Raw genomic sequence first — 18,870 nt, 5'->3', positions numbered from 1 at the left:
AAAGAATGCAGCGGTAGTGCGCTTTAAGATAACAGTTCATGATTAACAAAAAGATACAAAAATAAATATTCATAGTGCGATACGATGCCGCTTAAATAAATCCCACGGACTATAAAAGGATCTATGCAATACATCAAATGATGATAAAGAGCTGCTATTTGCTGCGCAGGATGTTTATATAGTGACCGTGCTATTGCCATTATTTTCTTTTCTCACAATTTACAGCCAACATGACAAAATTCCCAGTTGGCAGATAAATAAAGCCTGTTTACAGCCACGGCTCAGCTGATTTGGTTTAGTTGTTAGCAACTGTGCTAATCTCAGTGACTCGAGCTGCTCCTGTCTCAGTGGAAAAATACAGCCGAGCAGTGGTGTATACCTTGAACCTTTGTCAGAGCCTAACAGTTTTTCAAGTGCAGCCACATGGTGCGGAGCGCAGCGTCTGGCAACGAGGCAGCTCACAGAAAGGAACCATAGCAGCTTTGATTCTCACCTTGGCTCCGCTCATGACTTTTTCTTTGTATACAGAGCCTGCGGTGCATCCATCCGAGAGGAATACTGATCACTTTGTTGTTGCCGTAAGCAACTCTCAGGGGAGGGGGGCTTTGTGATGGAGGGGTAAGTACTCAGTCGATTTCCCTTGGATTCCTCACCGCTACATGTTGGACTTGTTGGACGTGTTTTTGCTGTAACGGTTCAGAGTAAGCACTTGCCGGCGGTGGGAACTTTCCATTGCCGTTATAATCCGCTCCAAGCTCAAATTCAACCAGTAAATTTAAATAGGAGCCTGAGTGGCGCCGAATAGAAGTCATCCGAGTTGTTTGCATTTATCAAATATTTGTCTATCCCTCCTTTAAGTAGACAGACGGATGTTTGAGATCAGATTGCGCCTCATTTGTAATTAATCTCCTTTTCAATATGCCCAGGGAATTCCTGAAAGGAAGCAGCCGTGAAGTGGCCGGTCACGGCAACACTCTGGCGAAGAAGACTCAGCTGCTGGATCGTGGCAAGTGGGCAAACAAGTTGGAGTTCCTGCTGGCTGTGGCTGGGACCCTTGTGGGCTTGGGAAATCTCTGGAGGTTTCCCTATTTGTGCTACAAAAATGGGGGAGGTGAGCTTACCCCAGTCGCGCGCTCTCATTTCCTGTTTCCTGCGTTACATTGAGCAAACGCTATTAGTCATCATATCCATTTGAAATGATAAGTAAGTCGCCCAAGTGAGGCGCACAATTGCAGTTTGTTGAGAGATGACAACAAGGTCGAGGGAAATAAGCAAACAATGAAGATGTCTGAGAGTTTTCTGAGTTTGGCGTTTCCTTCCCTCAGGGGCATTTTTGGTTCCATATGTTCTGTTTCTCCTGTCCTGTGGTATCCCAATGTTCCTTCTGGAGACAGCCATGGGTCAGTATACATCCCAGGGATGCATTACATGCTGGAGACACTTCTGCCCTTTGTTTGAAGGTTAGTATTGGAAGACGCACTGAATTTTTAAACACAAACGTACATAATTCAACAGGTGTCCAACGCAGTCTGACAGCAGCCAACTCATTTCCACAATTCCCTGAATTATTTGCATCTTTCTATTTATTGAGTGGGTATCTTTTAGAGGAGAATTACACAAGAAAGTGGCAGAGAAAAGTTATGTGAAATGATTGTGGAAAAAAAAATTGACATTTTGAAGACCCATCATATCCAGTGGTGGCGCTAGAAATTTTTATTTAGGGTGGCAAAGGGGTGCCAGGAGAATGTCAGAAATAATATGTTGAGCATTAAGCCGCTCCTTGTAGGCTATGCAATAACATTTACCACGATTTGACAGTCTTTGACATATTCAACATTTATTTGGTATAGTCACATAAACCTTTAACCCAATTATTGGCAGTAGGTTATTATATTGGCCAACAAAACCATTCAACAAAAATATCCTCTATAGGTTTTTATTCCTTTAGTCAAGATTTTTGAGGGTCTTGTTATTTTATCTCCAATGCTAAACCCACTGTCTTCTATTCACATTTGCTTATATAGCTTAAATTTTTATTTTAAATTTAGTATTGATCGATTCATTCCAAACAACTGCCGTGACAAGGCATTTGATGCAGGTGGCAGCTGCCACCCTTGGCCACCCTTTAAAACCGCCTCTGTTTTCGCATTCTTTAAAATTTTTACAGTCAACCTGGCAACACAACTAAGTAAAAATGCACATTAACTCAAAAACAATCAATAAAATTGGGCTTTAACTTGTACAAACAGAGACGACAGATGGAAAAGACCTCAAAACAAAAGAAAAACTAAAAACCCTCCCAGTCATGGATTAAAAGTGTTCAGTGACCTGAGAACCCTTGGAAAACCATCCCCGACTCAAAGAGCTCTATTGTGTATGAAAATGACCTCGCACAACCGACACCTGTGCGTTCTCACAGATGAACATCAAACCTGCGAGACCCATGTGACTGACCACACCAGGTGCCGTTCACACTGCACCTTTTAATACTATAATTCGCTCCGGCCTCTTTGGTGTCACGTTCCGAGCATGCATATGTTGACCTCGGCTCTAACAGCAGAGACATTGTTATTGCCGAAATTTGCGGGTTGCATTCTGTCGCCCACAAAGGGAACTTTGACAATCACTTGTATGTCACATGGAACTGTCATGCTAGTTACAAACAACAATGCTTTACTTGGACCGTGCGCCACTTGAAGTCCCTCACAAAGAAGAGACGACATGCAAATTTGAAAAGCAAATTGGAATACAAAGTGGTGGTCACACACAGGTTCACCTCAGACTTAGGAAGTAGAGCGTAGATAAAATAGTTCCCTCAAACTATCCCTCTGCACATATTCTTCACATAAATACCTCCTTTCATAAAACTTTTTTTAAAAGACAAATTGGGATGGAAACTGATTCTTCACTTCGACTATGTTTGCCGTTCGTTTTATGCGCCGTTATATTTATCCATAAAGTATGTTACTTGATGACAATAAGGCCATCAAAGCTCACATGCCCGACCTCTAAATTTCTATGACTAATGGATGAAATCTTAGTACTTGGCCACAAGCACATGGGAAACACACTGTCTCGTGTTTACCCTATCATCAAAAGTGAAAACCATAAGAAAATTGAACTTTAGCCGATAATTTGTTTTTGACCTACATCCCAGTCATGATTGAGTGCAAAGGAACATTACGGTCATACTGGGGAGGAAAAAAAGGATCATAAAATGATGACTAAACATGACCATAAAAATCACATTATGATTTTAAAAAGACAGATTAGATGAGATTAGATTTAATCTTTGGAGAAAATTTCATAACATTCGAATATTATGAAAGTATTATGGATTAACATTGCTATAATTTCAAACGCTTTTCAAATTGGAATTATGGTTACTATATTTTATGACTCAGAGAAGTACAGTTGCTGTCTTTCGGCAATCCCGTGCATGCCACAACAGCAAAGAAATGGAGAGAGAAGGAGACGCATGCTGTAGAGCATAGGTGTCAAACTCAAGGCCCGGGGGCCAGATACGGCCCGCCACATCATTTTATGTGGCCCGCGAAGACAAATTTTGCAGTGACTCTGTGTCATTACTCATTGTCTTCACTTTTTAAAAGTAGGTATATTGCTAGCCTTTTCTATTACCATTAATCTTTTTAAACTATTTGAAATTTTTTTATTAGTCTCTGATTTCAAAACTAGTTTGTTGTGTAGCCTATACTGTATGTATATAGAAGACGTTGATGGTCATAATGGCCCTCCGAGGAAAACTATGACTACAACGTGGCCTGCGAAAAAAATTAGTTTGACACCCTGCTGTAGAAGCAGACCAAGAGGAAAATAGGATATGACTCAGAAAAAGAAAAACAACATTTGACATTATAAGGCTACAGTGTTGGGAAAAATAGCAAGAAGGCAGCACAGATGTTGATAGCTTTTAATTTTAAAACAAATGTTTGTTGCATTGTACTAGTTGTGTGTATTGAGGATTTTTTTTTTTTGTGCTAGTACATCGTAACCACACGGTGACTGTATTCATATTTATGTAAAATCCAGCCCAAATATATAAAATCTTCATCCGTGTTAAACTCCAGTTTGACATTTGGCTTTGTGGCTTTTGCATCATCCCGTCGAAACACAAAAGCACACAAACAACTAGCAGTCTCATAACTAGCACAGGTAATGATTCCTTAGAGGGAAAGGTAGAACCAACCGAACAGCTTTCAAATGTGTAGTCGTTTCCCCTTGGTGGTTCCACCCCGCCCCCCTGCACCCAGCAGATGCAGCGTTCTGGTGGTGTGCATCAAGCCAACGTGTGATTTTTCTCTTAAGGTTCAAAGAAAGGTTGCTTTGATTGCCTGCAGTTTTAATGGCAGTTCACTTCGCCGTAACCTTTTCTTGCTGCCCCAAGTCGGCTGGCTAACAGCCACATGCTGAGAAGTAAATGCAGGAGACCCTTGTTCTCCTCACTTGTCGTTTGTTAGCACGTCTTGTTCAGACTGATGCCTTTGACCCGGTGTGGTTTCCACAGTTTCCAGCGGTACCAAAGTGGAAAACCAACCCTGTCTAACTGAGGCCAATAGTGCTGAGTTTAGCCTTTCCAGTCGAAAACAGCACATGCTGTTTTTAAATAATTTATTTTTTGATAGCACCATTATAAAAGTTCGCTTATATCTCCATTGAAGGAGTGTAATTTTAGAATAACTTAAGTGCAGAACTGAATGAAAGTAAAAATAAATTATAATAAATAAAAAGATATACAGTTGCCAAATGCCACTCAAACTGGAGTTTGACATGATTGAAAATAATTTATGTAATATATTATTCAATATTAACATTGGATATTTTCGTGCTGCATACCTGGCTATCTTAATGTGATGCAACATAGAGGTTGGGGGATCGTTGGTGTAGTGGTCTAGTGGTTAACACACCTGCCTCACAGATATTTTTTTTTTTTTGCGCCACTTGCTGTCAACTGAAAATTACATCGCAGTTGCCACAATGTCATTTTCAGTGGACAAGTCACAAAATGGCCACCCCTGAGATGGATAAAAAATTTTTTTATCACTTTAATTCATATTCCACCAATGAAACAATTAGAACACGATATTTCGACTTATTGGGCTGTACAGAACATATTATTACCCCCCCCCAAAAAAAATGGGGATGCCTTTCCCTTTAAAACGGTGTAAATTGACATAAATGTGCTGATGATATTTAAGCAATGAAAAGAAGAAAAGTGCTAAGTGGTGGATGCATTTAGTGTGCCTCGTGGCTTTTATATAAAGGCTTCAAGCACTTTTCCTTTGTTTAAAATTGCCATGGGAAGTAGCTTTTCAAACAATAGTGGGCAAAGTAGTCTGTTGATCTTGGCAGTGGCACATTAGTTTTTTCTTTTCTTTTTTTCTATTCTTAACAAGCTGACAATGTGCAAGTCTATCAACACTTCTTTGACTTTTCCATCCGTGGCATAGCGCTCAAGTTCATTCCTTCCAAATGAACACATGAACGTTTTAATGGGCTATTAATACCTTACATGATTATGGAAATAACTAACCTAGCTGGTCCCTGTTTTTGGAAGACGTTCACCTTCATAAATAGTGCGCTTGTTGGAAGCTGGTTTCAGCTTATGACATGTGATTCTAGAAGGTTATTTACAGCACAAGGATGGTGTATGATGGATAGTGTCCCAAACAGTACAGCGTCCATGCACATGCTGTTAAAGAAAAATCCCCGCTATAAATCAGGACTCTCTAACTGCTTTCGAGCATACTGTAATGTAGGCAGCAAGGAAGAGAACATATTAGGTAGTACAGAATGGATTTGAGGTGTCATCCTTTGGTTTGTTGGCAACTCAATGAACAAAGAAAACAAGGTGGTCCATGTGACTGAAGGCCAAGCGAAACCGTATTCCTCGATGATGTATTTTACATGGGTTCTTTCTCTACCATCTCATGTGTCAGGAAGATCCTGAACTTTAACCTTGTGGCATTCAGTTAACATGGATAACAGATGGCACAACAAGAGGGAAAGCGGCATGGCATTTAAAGATCCAAAGAAAACAATCCATGCTTAGGGATGATGCTCGTATCGGTCACACATTGACCGACCTGGTCTCTTTAGGAATCGGTTATGCAACCCAAGTGGTGATTGCCTACGCTGCTGTGTCGTACATCGTCATCCAGGCCTGGGCTTTCTTCTATCTCTTCTCGTCCTTCAGTGCTGAGGTTCCGTGGGCCAGCTGCAGGAACTCCTGGAATACCGGTAGACCACACTTGCGGGCTATTACCCGTCCCTAATCTTTTGACCGACTAAGAATGTGTGCTTGTGGTGTCAGTTATATTATTTCAAGTTCTGATGTTTTCCGTAGTACATTGTGTTGAATTCGACAAAAGGAATGCGTCATCCAATTGGACAGCACCTGCTAATGCGACGACTCCCGCAACAGAATTCTGGGAGTAAGTATTTTGAAAATGTATGTTGTCATCATCATCAGATTTTGTTTTACGTCAACGATATTGGTAAGCACATGAACTGAAAAAAAAGAAAGCAAAACAAACACATAAGTGTAACTTTAGTAACCTGAAGGCGGCAGTTTTTCTACCCAAAAAAAATTGTTTGCAACACCTATCAATGAAAGTTGACCAAGAATCGACCCTTGCGGAACTCCGCAGGCTAGAGACGGCAACATTGTAATGCAAACATTGTTTCTCTCTGAAAAGGAGCATCCTCATGACTCTAATGCTGGCAAATCCTTTTGTCTGAGAAGCAATCTTACATTGACCAAGGCCAAGTGCAATGTGCCAAGGGCGGATTGAGAGATCAGTGCGCATGATTCAGAATTATGAACACAAGGAGAAGCTTATTCTCCAGCAGAATCCAAGAACTTGCTTTGGCTACTTTATTTGAAAAGAATCTCCCTCCCGAATGTAACCTTGCCTCCCCCATCTGTGCACTCGGTGTTGGACACCAAAAAAATCACACACTTGTGCAAATAGTAATTCAGAGTCAATACGAGTTGCAACATTGGTTGTGTTGGACATTACAACACTTAGTCTACTTTCGCTATTAAAGCTAACAGTACATATGAATAAAAAATAATTTCCATTAGAAATTAATTTTTAATTTTTTTTCCATGATACCGAAATGTAAAAAATTGTGTCTAACCATCAACAAAATTCTGAAATTGTTCTTGGGGGTACACTAAGCCAGCCCTGCGGTTATGTTAAAGTCAACTTACATCGCAGAAGGCCACTTGGCATTGGCAAACAAATCATCCGTCTTCCTGTCAACACTCTCGCATTCATGTGCTGAGCCTAACGTGATACAAGGTCAAAAAAAGACAATGGAATGTCAAAAATGTCATTGAGAAGCTTGCAATGCAGTTGGCATTTAGTGAATGTGACATTGCTCTTTATTATATATGTTATGACTGGTGTGAGATATTTGACATGTCTTCCTATGACTACATGGAAAATCCATGATCAATTAAATGATTCTTAGGCATAATTACCATATCAACCCATTGATGAATAAAATAGATACAATTGGGGGTTTTTTTTGTTCTGACAAAAAATTCCCAAGATATTTTCTTAATTGCCTGAACGGAAATGACAGAAAGTCTTGCTTATCACATGTTTGTGTCGGTTTGTGATGTTTGTATTCCAAGGAGACGAGTTCTGGGTATATCCTCGGGGATAGAAAAGATCGGCAGCCTGAGGTGGGAGTTGGCCTTGTGTCTCTTGTTGGCTTGGATTCTCTGCTATTTCTGTGTTTGGAAAGGAGTGAGATCCACCGGAAAGGTAACACGCTTTATTTTTGTACACGCGTGCACATGCATTAGAGCTTCAGAAGTGGTCACGTGGTTCCGTTTTGGATCAGAAAGCTGACAAAAAGGGTACAGCTGAGTAACGACGGATTGGTAATCCTTCTCGGATGTAAATCCTGGGATGCAATCAACTGTGGCCTAGTTATGCTCTGTATAAACAAATGGATTATTACCGCGCAAGGGTTTGCCTTCAGGGCAGTTTAGCCTCGATCCTTTTTTATTAGATGTCGCAATTCAAATGTATGTTACGAGTATTAACCCTCACGTGTCTCTTGTCAACAGGTAGTTTATTTTACAGCCACTTTCCCTTATGTAATGTTGGTTGTTCTGTTGGCTCGTGGACTTACTTTGCCCGGTGCTATTGACGGCATACGTTTCTACCTCTATCCTGACCCGACAAGGTTGGTGGATCCTCAAGTAAGTAATAAAGTGCCAGGCCAAAATAAAAAAAAATAAATCAACCAAGTACCATGACGGGATGCCCGATCAGCTGCATCGGCTAAATCCTGTAGACTGTCTCAAATTCACATATATATTTCTTTAAATCATTTAGATAGAGTTTATATTTCATTTTCTGATACGTCCACTCAGGTTTGGATGGATGCAGGTGCACAAGTCCTGTTCTCCTTTGGGATTTGTCAAGGAAGTTTGACAGCTCTTGGCAGTTACAACGAGTTTAATAATAACTGCTACAAGTAAGTTCCCATTTATTTCCTGTTTTTGGCCGCCTTTTTTTTTTGCTTAGCCTTTTCGCTTCAACAATATTTTTATTCATAGCACGTGAAGGCCATGTTGTGTGTTGTTTATAAAAAGACCGGATATGACCTTCCAAGGTCAATGCTATTCAAAGTCCAGCTGCTCTAGAAGCTTCTTAAAGTGTTTCTTTTTCTGCGCTGAGAAAATTGTTGACAAGGTTTCAGGTTGATTCACACTTGACTTTTATACTGTATATCAAATGTATGAAGAAGGTTCATCACGCTAAACAGGGACCTCACATTCTTGTTTTTTTTTTTCCCCCTCTCATTCTTTCCACCCAAGTCAACAGAGTGGAGTGTGCTGTCTGGTGTTACAGAGCTGTACTACACCATAAAATCTTTGATTAAAATCACGAGCTAGATTACTAGCGAGATTAGATAGATAGAGATATAATATATATATTTTTAAACTGCACAGGGTGTGGTTGTCAAGTAAGTCTAATCATTTCTTTGTTTTCCTCTTAGGGATACATTTGTTCTATGTTTGGTAAATGGTGGCTCCAGCTTTGTGGCGGGCTTTGCTATCTTTTCCGTTTTGGGATTCATGTCCTACGAACAAGGATTACCAATATCAGAAGTGGCAGCTTCTGGTAAGATTATAACTCATGATTATTTCTTATTCACTCATAGCATTTTTTTTTTTTTTTTTTAGTCTCCAGTCCACAAATACTGATGTTTTTTTTTTTGATAACGGTTCACATAAAGACTGTTATGTGTGTAACGACAGGACCCGGCCTGGCTTTTATAGCATATCCAAGGGCAGTAGCGATGATGCCTTTACCACAGTTGTGGGCCATATGCTTCTTTATCATGGTCATCCTGCTGGGTGCTGATACACAGGTCAGTTGAAAATATGCTTTTGGATCCCTGGTTTGTGCTGACTTGTCTTTCCTTTACTAGTTTGTGAGCTTGGAGTGTCTGATGACCTCCGTGACAGATATGTTCCCGACTGTTTTCCGGAGGGCTTATCGACGAGAGCTGCTGCTGCTTTGTCTCTGCTCCGTTTGTTTCTTCCTTGGTCTTCTTCTCGTTACTGAGGTGAGAGCGTGGCTCTTTCCTTATCGGATTGTTTTTTTTTTTTGCTTTGTGTATTTAACTTATCAAGTGATGGTACTGTGGTCCACTGATTTGGTTTAATGACCGCAAATGTATAGTATGTTGTGTTATGATCTTTCGCCTTTATCTTCTTCCAGGGGGGCTTGTATTTCCTTCAGCTTTTTGACCATTACGTCTGTAGTGGCAACAACCTTCTCCTCCTTTCAGTGTGTCAGTCCATAGCAATTGGATGGATATATGGTAAGTCCTTGTAGCTGGGAGTCATCATATGTTTTCATGCCTGTTCTGTTATTATGGGATGGAAGGAGAGATGCAAACATATTTTTAAGGTTGCACTTTGTGTAAAGAGTTTGACAACCCCTGGTTTAGGGAAATTAATATACCAGGCAAATTTCTTTAGCTCTCTCATTCAAATCACAGGCAGTATTCATGTGAGCTGTTACTTTTGGCAAAGACTAGGTGGGCCAAAAAAGACAAAACAAAAGGGCTCATAGCCAATCTGTTAGGACAGGAAAAATACAGGCTCTTGTATAAGTGTACTGTCAAAACACTTCTTTCAATTAGCAGCCAGTATGTCAAGCCAAAACCATTCAGACAAAAGCATGAAAATCTTTACCACCGAGACAAACTTTGGTTTTACGGAGTGGCGGCGCCGTGTGGGCTTCATTTATAATTGCATAATCGTAACCATATTTGTTTTAAGATTAAGTTGTATTTTTAAACTCGTGTCCATCTGACCTTTTCGGTTTTGTATACACTTGTGACCCTGGGTAGAAAACTGTATTAAAGAGGATTTTATTTACTGTAGTGCTGCTGCCCTCTCGTGGAAATTATTGAACTATGCATGTGAATAGGATTTATGATGTAGACATGTAATTTTGTTTGATCATAAAATGTATGTTAGTTGTATATTTGAATATATTTAAGGTTAAAAACATGAAATCTTCTTAAATGTATATTAGTAAAAATATTTTTTATGGACAAATCGATTAACTTTAAATGTTTTTTTCTCTTCTTTTTTTTTTTTACAAATCTTGAATTGGGGTTTGTAACAACTTTGATCGATTTAAAAACAATTGGTTGATTTGTGATTGAAAGAGGACAACAGGTTCCTTTTACAGGCAACACATTCCTTTAATGTATGGCCTTAGACAAATTGGCGTGGACTTCTATCCAAGTATTACAGTCCCGCGGTTCTTACGCACTTCATCTGCCAAATATTTTGTCCTCTTTTGTTCCTCCCATCACTCCTGGTTAAGCTTATCCAAGCTTGAGAGGCCATTAGATTCTAAGGAGGGATTTGCGCTCTTTATTTGACACACATTCATACTTGTTCTACTCTATTGTTAACAGGGATTTGTTAAAAATTCTGAGGGGTTTAAAGGTTGGAGCTGGAATACATTTTGTTCAATGCAAAACAACACAAACACACTCATCTGCCGCTTTGTTGAGTGCAGCTACTGACATCCAATATATCAAAATTTGCCCAATCATCAAGATCAGTTTTTCTTTTGGGTAAAAATGTTTTGGGTTTGCTTTATTTTTTTTATTTGTGGCTGTTTACAGTTGTATCATGTATTTAGCAGTTAGATGTTTTTTCTTTCCTAGGCCAGTATAAACGATATTGTCGCTTTGGAAGCACATTTTAATAGCCCATGAAAATGTAAATAAAAATTTAAAAAATCTGTATTATGTGTACTTTTCTGTATGGTTTCATGTAAGAAAAAAATAGTAATAATATATATGTTTTTTTTGTATTTGGTAAAACAGGTGCTGATCGTCTCTATGACAACATTGAAGACATGATAGGGTATCGTCCATGGCCATTAATGAAGATTTGCTGGCTTTACATTACCCCCGCTGTTTGTCTGGTGAGTGAAGACTAGTGGAAGGTACGAGTCATTTCTGTGACAACGGCAATAAATTCATTCTTGGCAAAATTTTTTAATATCACACTCACAAATTCAATTCATGTCATAATGTATGTGTCTGGAGTTTTCTCACAAAGCTTCATCTTGTTGTTCTTTTCTCAAGCTTGAAATGACATGCTTAAAATGACATAAGAAGAGGAACAAGGAAGAGGTGCATGAGAAGAAATTAAGGATTTGAACTTTGTGACGTGACGAATTTGAGACAGGTGCTGGTGTCAGTGCCAGGTGGGTTAGGATGAAGGGAACAAAGAGAACATTTTCATATTGTTGACTGTAAGTGAGTAAGACTCATGTGACTCTTATTGTTCACTATTTGTGCTACATTGGGGTAATTGTTGAAAATTCAAATATTTTTTTTTAATGTGAAGCCCAGCATAAGTGTGTATGATGTAGGGTTGAAAAATTTTAAACCCAGAAAAGGACATTTTTAAAAAGGAGTTGGGACAGAGTTCCGTTGCTAGGATGACGACTTATTTGTACGTTTGATTTGAATGGTGTTCCTATAGTTTTGTAGTTTTAGTTTTCAATTTAAAAATCCAAAATGGGTGGTAAAGAAATGCTGCTAATTGATTGTCGGTTCTGGCATGGCAGCAGTTATGTTTTGTCGCAGGATCAATCCAAGTCCTTCTTTTTAATTCTTGTTGCAAACTGGAGGTGGATATTCCACAATATTTTCAGCAAAGCCCCTCAACCCAACATTACATTTATGAACGTAACAGTGCAAAGCCACAGGGGTGTTCGGCTTGACATCTCATCAGCCTCACCTCCTGTCTCTGATTGGCTGTTTTTCCTCAGGCGCTGTGGTTTTGTATAAATCTTAATAGGCTCATCTCATCTGTCAGTGTAAACATTGGTAAAAGACAGTATATGCTTGTTGAAATTTGTTTTTTCTTTGTTTAGATTCTTAATCATCCAGGTATTAGTAATCTGCGTAGGTGGAATGGAAGCAAGTAGTTATCTACTTTTTGGAAGTTGTCGTATTTGTCTTTTTTTTTTTTTCCCTCAACATATAATAAAAACGAGTTGTGCAATTAAGCCCAAAGGTTTTATAAAAGGACTGCATAACAGTTGCCTAGGGCCAAGAACTGGGTGTTAGGGCTGTCTCATAGGGGCTCATTACAACTATTAAATGTAATTCCTTTTTAACATGTCATTACATGCATATCCGAGAAATGTCAAACAAGCACATACCAGAGACAGTGTATAAGAAAGAAATTAAGATTTTCTTGAAGGCGAAGCTGATTTGATGTTAACCAAACCACGCTCCACCCCCAAAGAAAAAATGCTGGCATTTTTCCAAATGAATCATATAAGTTCAGCCGGCCCGTTACATGTCAACGACATCTTACCCAATTCTCCGCACAAACGGTCAGGTATGACGGTAAAGTGAAAATTGGCAATATAATATGTATAATGATTTTATATTTAGGACATCCTTGGTTTTGTTGTGGATACCTATATTTTTTTGATCTTTTTCTTTTGACATTATACTACGTCGATAAGAAATTTATTGTCATTCGCTTATTTTCTATTGACAGTTATTTTGACTTGATGTTTGTTTTGCTTTATTTAAATTCAATGCTAACTTGTTCATGTCAAATGATCTTGGTTTCGGTATTCATAATTTATTTTCTGGAGTTGTCAGAAGCTATTTGCGATTTTCTCCAGACGCAGTATATGTTTTAAATTATTTAAATTATTTTAAATTCTGTGTCAATCAGATCATTATCCTTTATTGTGGTATGCCACACATGCACTTCAATGAGCCAATGGTTGCAAAATCCAGGAATATTCAAACATCTTGCAGTATAATCATGACCACTGATGTCCTTTGCTTATCATTCCAAAATGTTCTAGGGACGTTTCTAGACATTTACAAGAACATTTCCAGCCCTCTGCCACTCGACTGAGGTCCTCCTTATCATGACTGCAGTGCTGCTGAATGTCTTAAGGCTTTTTTGTGATTTGTTTTGTCACTTGCTAGGGTACCTTCGTCTTCTCCTTGGTGAGATACAAGCCACTCAAATTCAACAAAACCTACGTCTACCCAACCTGGGCCTACGCTTTGGGCTGGTGCCTGGGACTCTTCTGCGTTCTGCTGGTGCCTCTGTGGATCCTCTTTAAAGTCATTCAGATGAAAGGCACTGTGTGGCAGGTATGTGTTTGGTAACATTTTATTCAATTTAACCCTTACTGCGTCCTGGATCATAACTTACAAGGCGGCCATTGCCAATGTTAGCCTGGGATGAGCAAGCACGTTGTGGTTGCCTAGGCAACATGCAAGCTGGCCAAAAATGACTTTGCACTCCCCTGGTTTGGCACCATCACCACTGGTGGCACAGAAATGATTAAAGCTCCACCAGGCCTTTTGTGGCCCAGCTTGACGACTAAACCAAAGAACCTGCACTGCTCTGGTCCCACTGCTGTCCAGCGCCAGAAACTAAACAAAGCACCAAAATTCAAAAGGGTTACTAGAAAAATAGCCCACCCTAAATTCCATTGAGTGATTTCAACCTCATGATTCTTTTCGACGTCCCTAACTTGCACTACGCTCTAGTATTGCAGACTTTTTAACAAGTTGAAACAAAAATCCAACTTTTGTTCTATTTCATCATTTAAAAAGCATAGTGCTAAATTTCAGCCACTTACGAGTGGCGTCTCCTATTTACTATAATTAAGCCTCCATTAAGATCTTGTGTGACTTTACGGAACATTTGATTGACAAAGAAATTGGCAGGTTCCTAAATGTGCTGTGCTGACACGATTTTATACAACATAGGAGTGGGCCAACTCACAGCTGCAGGCAAATTTTAAGATTGAAGACTCATCTGTGGTTAACAGCGTCTGTCATTCCTACATTTTTTTAGAATAGTTTTGAAAAGGGAAAGGTGTGAAGAGTAAACCTAAAAAACATGAGTGTTGTCACAGAGCTGAAATTCTGCCTGGCAAGTCTAAATGGATGGAGGACTATAATGCACGTTATATTGTTTGACAAGGGTAATGTGAGTGTTGATGGCTAATATTCGGCATGTCTACTTCATAGCTCTGGGGTTTACAGTTCACATTTCAGCTCCAGCCTTTCCGTGTCGAGTCAGCATGTTCTCCTCGTGTTTGCTGGGCTTTTGGCTCTCTGGCTTCCTCCCACGTTCCAAAAAAAACAGAGAAGCTAATTGAATCTGATGCAAATTGTGTATGTGAGCGTGAATGGTATTTTTGATTTTTTTTAATTTATGTTTGACTGGCAACTGGATGCTCACCATCTGTCACCCAAAGTCTCCTGGGATAAATTCTAGTGACCTTTTAACCTTTCTGAAGATAAGCAGTGAAGAAAATGGATGGATAGAAGTATCATGGTATTTTTATTTTCATTATCATTCTCGGACTTAAGCATGGTGAGGATAAATGACACATTATATTGTGATGTCATGTAATACTATATGAGTAAATAACAAAACCTTCGATTTACATCTCAGGTGGACTGTGCAAGTTGGACAGTTTAGGGTTAAAAGATTGTGTGCTAAAGAACTCAATTTGTACTTCAAGTAACTGTAAGCATGGTGGTAATAATACCTCCAGTCAGACGCTTTGTGGTTTTGAATGATTGATGTGTGTTGCTCCTGTTTTACGGGCGAACCCACACAGCCATTTAAACGGCTCAAAATAGATCACCAATTTCCCATCCATCAAGTTGTCACATTCTGAAGCATTCGGTGCATATTTTTATCCCATAAAGTTATGATTAATCGGTCTTGACATTTCATGGGGTCGCCACAATGTTGCTATAGCCAGGCACTTAATTTACCTTACAAAGCCCACCGTGGCGTGCCACTTAACATTGAATATGTGTGAAAGCGAGAGAGAACGTTTGAGTAAGAGAGCGAAAGAGAAAGTCTGACAGGAATGATGGGCTCTTCTGCATGTTATAACAAGAGATGCAGTCGTCAATTTTGTTGGAGAACACGCTATGCGATATTAAACACATTTCACAGGCCCCAGATGTTCAGATTCTGGAATGCGCCCAAAGGTGCTTAAAAGTTACCTGCATTCATATTTTGTTGCTAGTTAGCCTTGACAGAACATCACACACTCAGCCGACCAAATTGTAGGATGCAGCTGCCCCTTCCTCAAGGATGCAGTGAAAGGCTGTGAGAAAACAAATGTCCAAAAATCAAATGCCACTTTAAAGTTTTGGCTATACGATGCGGGCATTAATGTAGCTTTAAAGAGCAAAAGCCCTGGCAGACATTCAGCTGCACTTGGCGCAATACCTAGCAAAGGCACTAGTTGACACATGACTAATGACACTTGGCCATGAAAAGTTGCAGGTGAAAGCCTATAGGCTTGGGAAACATTTTTCTAACATTTACCGCTATTCCCTGTACTTGTTAGAACCTGTTAAGTAGTCACCTAATGAGCCTTAAATGAACAGGCCAATAAAAGAACAATTTATTACCACAACTGCAAAGTAGATGAACATCTAGACTTTTCTCAACACCTGCCAGTGAGCTAAGGATTTGTTGACAGTCAATTTTATTTATACAGCTCATCAGTCTGGACGTCTTCTTCCCCACACATTGTCTAATTGTAATTTTTTTAAATTTATTGATTCATGACTGTTTCTTGGTGTCTTCACAGAATCTCAAACAGCTTTGTCATCCAGAAAACAAGCCCCACAGCCCAGCAAAGCAACCTGAGCAGTACCCGCTGAACCCCAGCAAATCTCTGGCTGCTTCTGCCAATGAGTACAAGGGAAGCGGTGGCGTTGAGATGGAGGCGCAAGTATGAGACCATGAAAAATTTTCAAGAAGGTTTTGCAAGCTGTGTGGTTTTAAGTTCTTGTGCCACAAGAAGAGATGTTTCATAATACCATTTATTACTTAGTAGATTCTGCATAGAACTCGTTAAGGTTAACAACCCTAACATAAATCATACATAAATCATTTGTCATTATGCCAATAAGCAAACGGGAACACTTTCCTTGGCGCTGCTGCAGTTGTGTTCTCCTCAAATTTTATAAGGAAATCAAAGCACTGAAATACGTTTTACCAGGACTATGTCCCACAAAATATGTGCCTATTTAAAAGCTTGTGTACCAATGTAAGAGGAACACTAGCAAAAAAACAAAAACAAACAAAAAAAACACTAGATGTTGCCTGTTTTTTGGCATAAAAAGAAAATATTGGTGACAACGGGCGGAGTCCTTGCACCCCCGAAAGTTAGCACTTCCTCTAACATTTCATTATCAAAAAAGATTAAGAGCAAGTTTGGTCAATCATTAAATTGTGACATAGGAGTCTGATGGCAGTGATTTTTCTGGCTCCTTCACCCAAAATATGTTTCTACTACTTCAATTTCACTCGGCAGATAACAAATTTATTGTAAGAACAGGCTCAACTCCCTAATAACTGATTTGTGTATCCAGTGTCATCACTGCCAATTTGTTCTGCACAGTTTGCATTGACAATATCAGCCGGATGGAATTTTTAAAATCCTTTGTATACATAATTATAATACACATATATTAAATAATTTTCATACATGAATTCAGACTTTTGGTACCAAAAAGGTTGGCAGAATGGATGCTGTACGGACTACTTCCACATTTGGGATATGGTTGTCGCTAGGCTAACACATGACAGCATCCAAGTCTTCAAAGAAATACTTGGAATAAATCTTTAAAAAGTCACAACTTTGGATAACATTTCACCCTTAAAAAGCACCAGCACTGAACTTTTGAAAATAATTTTTATGACGTCCAAGCAGCTTGAAACATGCAGAGACCGGAATCTTTATCCTAGAAAAAGCTCCTGCGTTACCGTGCATATGGTCTATTGTTGAAACAAGATTTGAAAAAAAATTATGTTGCATAAAATCACGCAAATGTACATCTTTTGATTAGAATCATAAATCCAACTTATTGATTCTCCACATCTTTATGCCTTTTAAAAACTGTTTACTAAAATTAGTGTTAATCTCTCTTGCTACACTCACCAATACAAGTCATACTATGTTACTGAATTCTTCTTAAAAAATGTTTTATTTAGTTTTTTTTAGCATTTACATGATGTCCTTGTTCGTTTGTCCTCTATATGTTGCTGTACGGTTATGACCATTGTGTTAGAAACACTTTCTGTTCAATTACATGCTTATTTACATACACATACAATACGTACATTTTATGTATCATTACACCTGCTAAGTTTAAGAATGCTAAAACCATTAAAATAATGATGTGCACTTAAAACAAAAGTTGTTGATTTTGAGGTTATGGAATGTCTGCAGTCCAAATCCTCATGCTAATCATTCGATCAATTGTCTATTAAAACATCTTAAATGATGCAAGACTAATACAGTTAGATTACAGAGTGACTCTTTGGGAAATGTATTGTAAGAATAAAATTTTAACAAAGTGTGTATATTTTGGAGAAGTGCAAACATCAAATAATGTTCTGTTGAATGTACAGGCCCCGACCTTCCAGGTAAGAATGACTGGCTAGAGTCAGACATACATTTATAGGTAGTGAGGACCAAAAAATGAATAAAAAATCGGCTTTCAGGTGAAATTGTTTGAAAAATGCCAATTGTGAAATTTGCCGTTCAGCTCAATGTTAGAGAACAGCAATTGTGGAATCTGCGTTAAAAAGTATAAAGAAGGTCAAATAAAGTTCACGTCATGATAATAATGCATTCTAGATTTAACCTGAAACTTCATCCAAAAGCCAAATATCCATATTTTTTACAAGTAGGATTTTACGTCTTGATACTGAATGTTTGACCGAAAGAAATCCGTAGCCTAATTCCAGTGATGTAAAATGTAACTAAAAACCAAATACAGTACAATGATTTACAAATTAAACACACTGCAAAGACAAAAAAATGAATGTTCTAATTGGTGAACATTTAGACAACAATTAAAAGGAAAGGTGATGTGGTCAACATGATATCTCGTCATTTTAAGTTGTATGTTTTTCGTTTCCATAAATCATGCTTTATATAACCTCTCGGTCACTTCTCGATTTGAAATGTGACTTCTGTATAACGTTCAGGTAATAAATCATCTTCGCAGCCAACATATATGCACAGCATAATAAAGTTGATTCACAGGTAGTACATTTTTTCTTTCTGACTGATGGCAGGTAACACGTTTTTGTCCTTGCATTGATGACTATCTGCATTTACTGTAAGCTTTACATATTTTTACTACATGCACTGACACATGCACTCACACCTCTTCAGAATCAGGCAGTGGTTGCCCCCAAGGCTGAACAAAATGAGCCTTTGGAAGTTAGAAGCAAAATCTCTCAGG

At 38.8% G+C, this 18,870-nt stretch overlaps 1 protein-coding gene across 4 annotated transcripts; it reads left to right on the top strand.

The window, feature by feature from the left end:
• Positions 1–313: 313 nt before the first annotated feature.
• On the top strand, positions 314–18,671 carry LOC148390834 (sodium- and chloride-dependent GABA transporter 2-like). Of its 4 annotated transcripts, XM_088390026.1 has the most exons (16): positions 314–426; positions 529–618; positions 927–1,111; positions 1,326–1,460; positions 6,118–6,258; positions 6,365–6,452; positions 7,664–7,796; positions 8,105–8,239; positions 8,414–8,517; positions 9,043–9,167; positions 9,305–9,417; positions 9,478–9,615; positions 9,771–9,873; positions 11,404–11,504; positions 13,549–13,719; positions 16,200–18,671. In XM_088390026.1, the coding sequence occupies exons 2-16, from the start codon at positions 611–613 to the stop codon at positions 16,347–16,349; spliced, it is 1,830 nt and encodes a 609-aa protein (XP_088246152.1). In that variant the 5' UTR covers positions 314–426; positions 529–610; the 3' UTR covers positions 16,350–18,671. The 4 variants fall into 4 exon arrangements, 3 of the variants coding, with proteins under 3 accessions (XP_088246152.1, XP_088246153.1, XP_088246151.1); XR_015861359.1 differs by lacking the exon at positions 16,200–18,671 and adding an exon at positions 11,668–11,789 and having other exon boundaries at positions 330–618; positions 13,549–13,688; XM_088390025.1 differs by having other exon boundaries at positions 336–618.
• The last annotated feature ends 199 nt before the right edge of the window (positions 18,672–18,870 follow it).

The sequence above is a fragment of the Syngnathus floridae genome, chromosome 11 (assembly GCF_059516105.1).
Source record: "Syngnathus floridae isolate MCC-2025c chromosome 11, RoL_Sflo_1.0, whole genome shotgun sequence".
In the NCBI taxonomy this organism is placed as follows: domain Eukaryota; kingdom Metazoa; phylum Chordata; class Actinopteri; order Syngnathiformes; family Syngnathidae; genus Syngnathus; species Syngnathus floridae.
The sequence above is the reverse complement of the archived record's forward strand: the minus strand, read 5'-3'. Positions and strand labels throughout refer to the sequence as shown.

Bases quoted from the DNA above. Each gene is read 5' to 3' on its own strand.
- LOC148390834 (XM_088390026.1), top strand. The intron at 8,518-9,042 runs GTAAGTTCCCAT...TTTTCCTCTTAG, and splicing joins TTTAATAATAACTGCTACAA to GGATACATTTGTTCTATGTT. The intron at 9,418-9,477 runs GTCAGTTGAAAA...TTCCTTTACTAG, and splicing joins TGCTGGGTGCTGATACACAG to TTTGTGAGCTTGGAGTGTCT.